Here is a 3,619-nt window from a genome sequence, read left to right on the forward strand (position 1 = left end):
TAACATTATACTTGACTATTTTTGTAAGCATCTTTGCCGGTGCAGCCATTCCTAATAGGAAATAGGAAAATTTATGACAAAATATATTGTTATCTGGTTAACAATGAAAGTCTACTTGTGGGGGGTGGGGGAGGGCAGTCTGCTCTGGAGCAATTGGAAATGTGGCAGCTGAAAAATATATGACCCACCTCTTCTTTCTGGGTATATGGTATCATTCATGTTTGCAAAGTGTTTAAGGAAAGAGTTCAATGGTGAAAGCCTAAAGCCCAGAGTGAATCTACACTGGCTGGAGAGAGACGGTTAAAACCGGTGTTATGATCACAAACTCTCTAGGGGATCTGGGGACATGCTCCCCTGGGAAATTTTTATATTTGGGCCTTTTGAAATCGCTAGAAATACATCTAAAACTGCTCACATCAAGAAATTTACCAATTTATACTGGTGAATACCACTGAGGATTTTCTTGTAACTAGTGTATAAATCAGATGACCCACCCCCTAAGTGTAGATCAAAACTTCATAACCCACCCCTTTTCGAAGGGCTAATATATATGTTCAGAATATCAAAGGTAAGTTATCCCAATGGTTTTGAATATCGGTATTGTACCAGGTATGTACTTAATTGTAATTAATTTTCAAAACTTACTGCAAGAAACATCTATGAGAACATGAACTTAAAAAATACAACCATGGAAATACAGGAAGACAAAAGTAGCTGGTCACATTCAAAATGCTCATTGGTAAAGGCAAATAATTCTCTCTGATATTGATACCATAGTAACAATAGAAATACATGCACGTATGTTATGGAATTAAGGGAATTGCAATAAATTATCAGCCAAGATTTAGAGACAATATCACATGGAACAAAGAATAACAAATTAAAAAATTAATAATAATTTGGGACAAGAGCAATGGTCTATGAAGTAAAATATGCCACATTATTGGTAATTTTTTATGCAAATTCTCTATGAAAAAAAATTATGAAGGAAGGGTAAAGTAAAGCTATCTTCAATACACTGTATGTTAATAACTACTTCTAAGTTACAAGAGGAGGTTCAAGATTTGAAAAAGCTGCACAAATTAGCACAATATTGTTTGCATTATGCCATTCTGTAGCTGGGATGACACCTTGCAAAATCCTAAAATTCTTTATTTGTTCCATTTTACGTTCAACATGAATTCTCATGGCCACAATTCTCCTTGTTTGCTCAACCTCCTGCCTTGACAGTTGTCTATTTGATTCTCATTTGGGAGGCATGTTAAGGGTAACAGCTAGTGGATCCAATAAATCTTGAATTGTGAACCCCTTGTCTGCCATCACACTGTCACCTTTCTCAAGTAGATTCAATATACCACTTTCCTTAACAATCTGCTTGTCAGATGCATTACCTCCCCACAGCTTTGACAAAAATATGACTACTCCTGTGGGACTAATACCAACTAGAAGCTTAAATGTATTACGTGACTTGTAACTCGAGTATGTTATTATTTGGTTAACTAAGGAAGAAGGAATCTCAATGAAAAATTCAGTACAGTCTATTAATACTCAGCAAGCAAATTGTACCAGGTAATCAGAACACGCAAAACTGTACTAACTGAGACACAAAATCTCTGTGCCAAGTCCTGTTCCAGTAGTCCAAGCCTTAGCGTCATGAACACCATCAAATACTCATCCACAAGTCTCATTTTTCTTTGAGGACCTGGCTTCTGCTTAACATTATCTTCCAAATATTCTTTTGGCTTTAGTGAATCCTTTCCATTCCAATAATTTATCTTTCCAGCTATCTGTGATATGCTGGTAAAAATTACCATGAATGTTCCAAAATTTACGAATCCAGTGTAAAATCTGGTTTTTGGGTCATCGCCTTTAAGGTCCTCTCCTGTAAGCAAAGGTAAATTCACCTGTATTCCAACATCTTTCATTTCAATTTCCGTTTGAATACCACTGTCAACACAATCGGAACGAAATTGAACACCTGTATCTCTTGATTCATCCCTAGAAATATCTCCAGAGTCAAACGCACATACCTTGGCAGGGATATAGTCATGGAAACAATGATCAAAGTTTTTTCCAGTAGTTTTCGATGAATCTAATGGTCCACCTGAATCTTTTAAAAGCTCTCGACGAGTTCGCACTTTCGAACATGTTAACGATTCCCCCGATCTGCTAGACAAAGGAGTATTCCGTCGACGAGGAGATTTCGGGGCTGGCTTCGAGGGGAACAATGTCGGGAACTGACACCACGGCTTTGGGCCTTCTCCGCCTTTGAAATGCAAGCTGCAAACCCTTGTTCCAGGCTTTGCAGAAAAGTTTTGACGCACATTTCTGAGCCTAGCGATCCAAATCCTTCTTGCTTTACTATCCTTTGGAAGTTTGTGAAGTTTTACTGTCTTTCCATTGACGACTTTGCCACTATAACTGTGGCAAAGTGGGACACAGCAATAAATTACTCCTCTGGGAACTGTTTCCTTTGCCGCCATATTGGAAATTGTACTTACCCTAGCCTCGCTTTCGAGCTACGCGTTCCCAGATTCCTCTGCGATTGAAATATCTTGGGAAAGGGCTATTGGGGTTGTCCCATTCTCGTCCCCAGAGCCTCCGTTTCTTTTGGTCACGTGGTCGGAGAAACGGAGGGCTCTGGTAGCAGCCATTACCGGATGTCCGTAAATCACGGACATCCGGTAACTCATGCGTAATTTTGGCCTGTATATCTGCTCATGCTCAGAAACTAATCCTGAGGGAGGGGAGAGAGGAATAGAGAGTATTCTTCAGATGTAAACAGATCGGAACGCTGACATGTGTTTTCACTTCGCTGAAGTTAGGTGATTTAGAGTTAAAAAGAGAGTAGAAAGCGGCCTTAAATGGCGTCGCCGCTTCAAACACGATTGCCAGCTTGTGTGATATTTTACCAACGGGTTTCGCGGTGCATTTTTTGGTGGACCGTCCAGAAAAATTCAGGAATCGATAGCTGTGTTCTTGTTGTTTCTTCTCTTCATATTCGATAAAAAGGAGAAGTTTAAAGAGCGAGGTGCAGTTGTGAAAGCTTTCAAGCAAAGTAATCAGGATACGGCATGTATTACGTCTATCGATGACACGGTAAAATTTGTTTATGGACACACGGAAGCGTTTGTGGAAATCAGCCGTGGAAATTGCATCACTGACCGGAGGATTTAAATATAAGCCGTGCTGATAGATGAAGGGAAAATTTTTTAATGGTAAGAACTATTTACTTCCTGGCTATCTACATAGGTTTGTAAGCTGCAGCAGAATAAAAATCTGTTGAACTCAGGAAAGTTTTGTTGTATTGGAGTTTTGCTCATGTTTCCTTGCAAGGAATGTAATAAAGGTGCTCACTTTCATATGATCTTTCATGTCCTCATTTTTCGAAGTAACCCCATTCTGTTCTATTTTTTTTTTTTTACAAAAAAGGGTCTTACACAATCAACAGATCATTAAACTGTCAAATTAAATCAATCGATCAACTTTTATTGTGCATTATTTACAGAATTAATTAACATCAGTAATATAATTAAATAAATATGAGAAGAGAAATCTATTTTGCATATGGCTATGGAAAGAATAAAAAAAATATGTGTGTGGTAACCAGGGTATAGGG

General features: G+C 38.4%; 1 protein-coding gene across 1 annotated transcript; it reads right to left on the reverse strand.

Annotated features, from left to right (window-relative positions):
• Positions 1–1,541: 1,541 nt before the first annotated feature.
• Positions 1,542–2,483, reverse strand: LOC145467235 (uncharacterized). Its single transcript, XM_081450788.1, has one exon. The coding sequence runs from the start codon at positions 2,481–2,483 to the stop codon at positions 1,542–1,544; it is 942 nt and encodes a 313-aa protein (XP_081306914.1).
• Positions 2,484–3,619: the final 1,136 nt, after the last annotated feature.

This window comes from Orbicella franksi, chromosome 14 (assembly GCF_964199315.1).
Source record: "Orbicella franksi chromosome 14, jaOrbFran1.1, whole genome shotgun sequence".
NCBI lineage: Eukaryota > Metazoa > Cnidaria > Anthozoa > Scleractinia > Merulinidae > Orbicella > Orbicella franksi.

What these genes read in the sequence shown, in the direction of transcription:
- LOC145467235 (XM_081450788.1), bottom strand. Translation starts at nt 2,483, where the DNA reads ATGGCGGCAAAGGAAACAGTTCCCAGAGGAGTAATTTATTGCTGTGTC.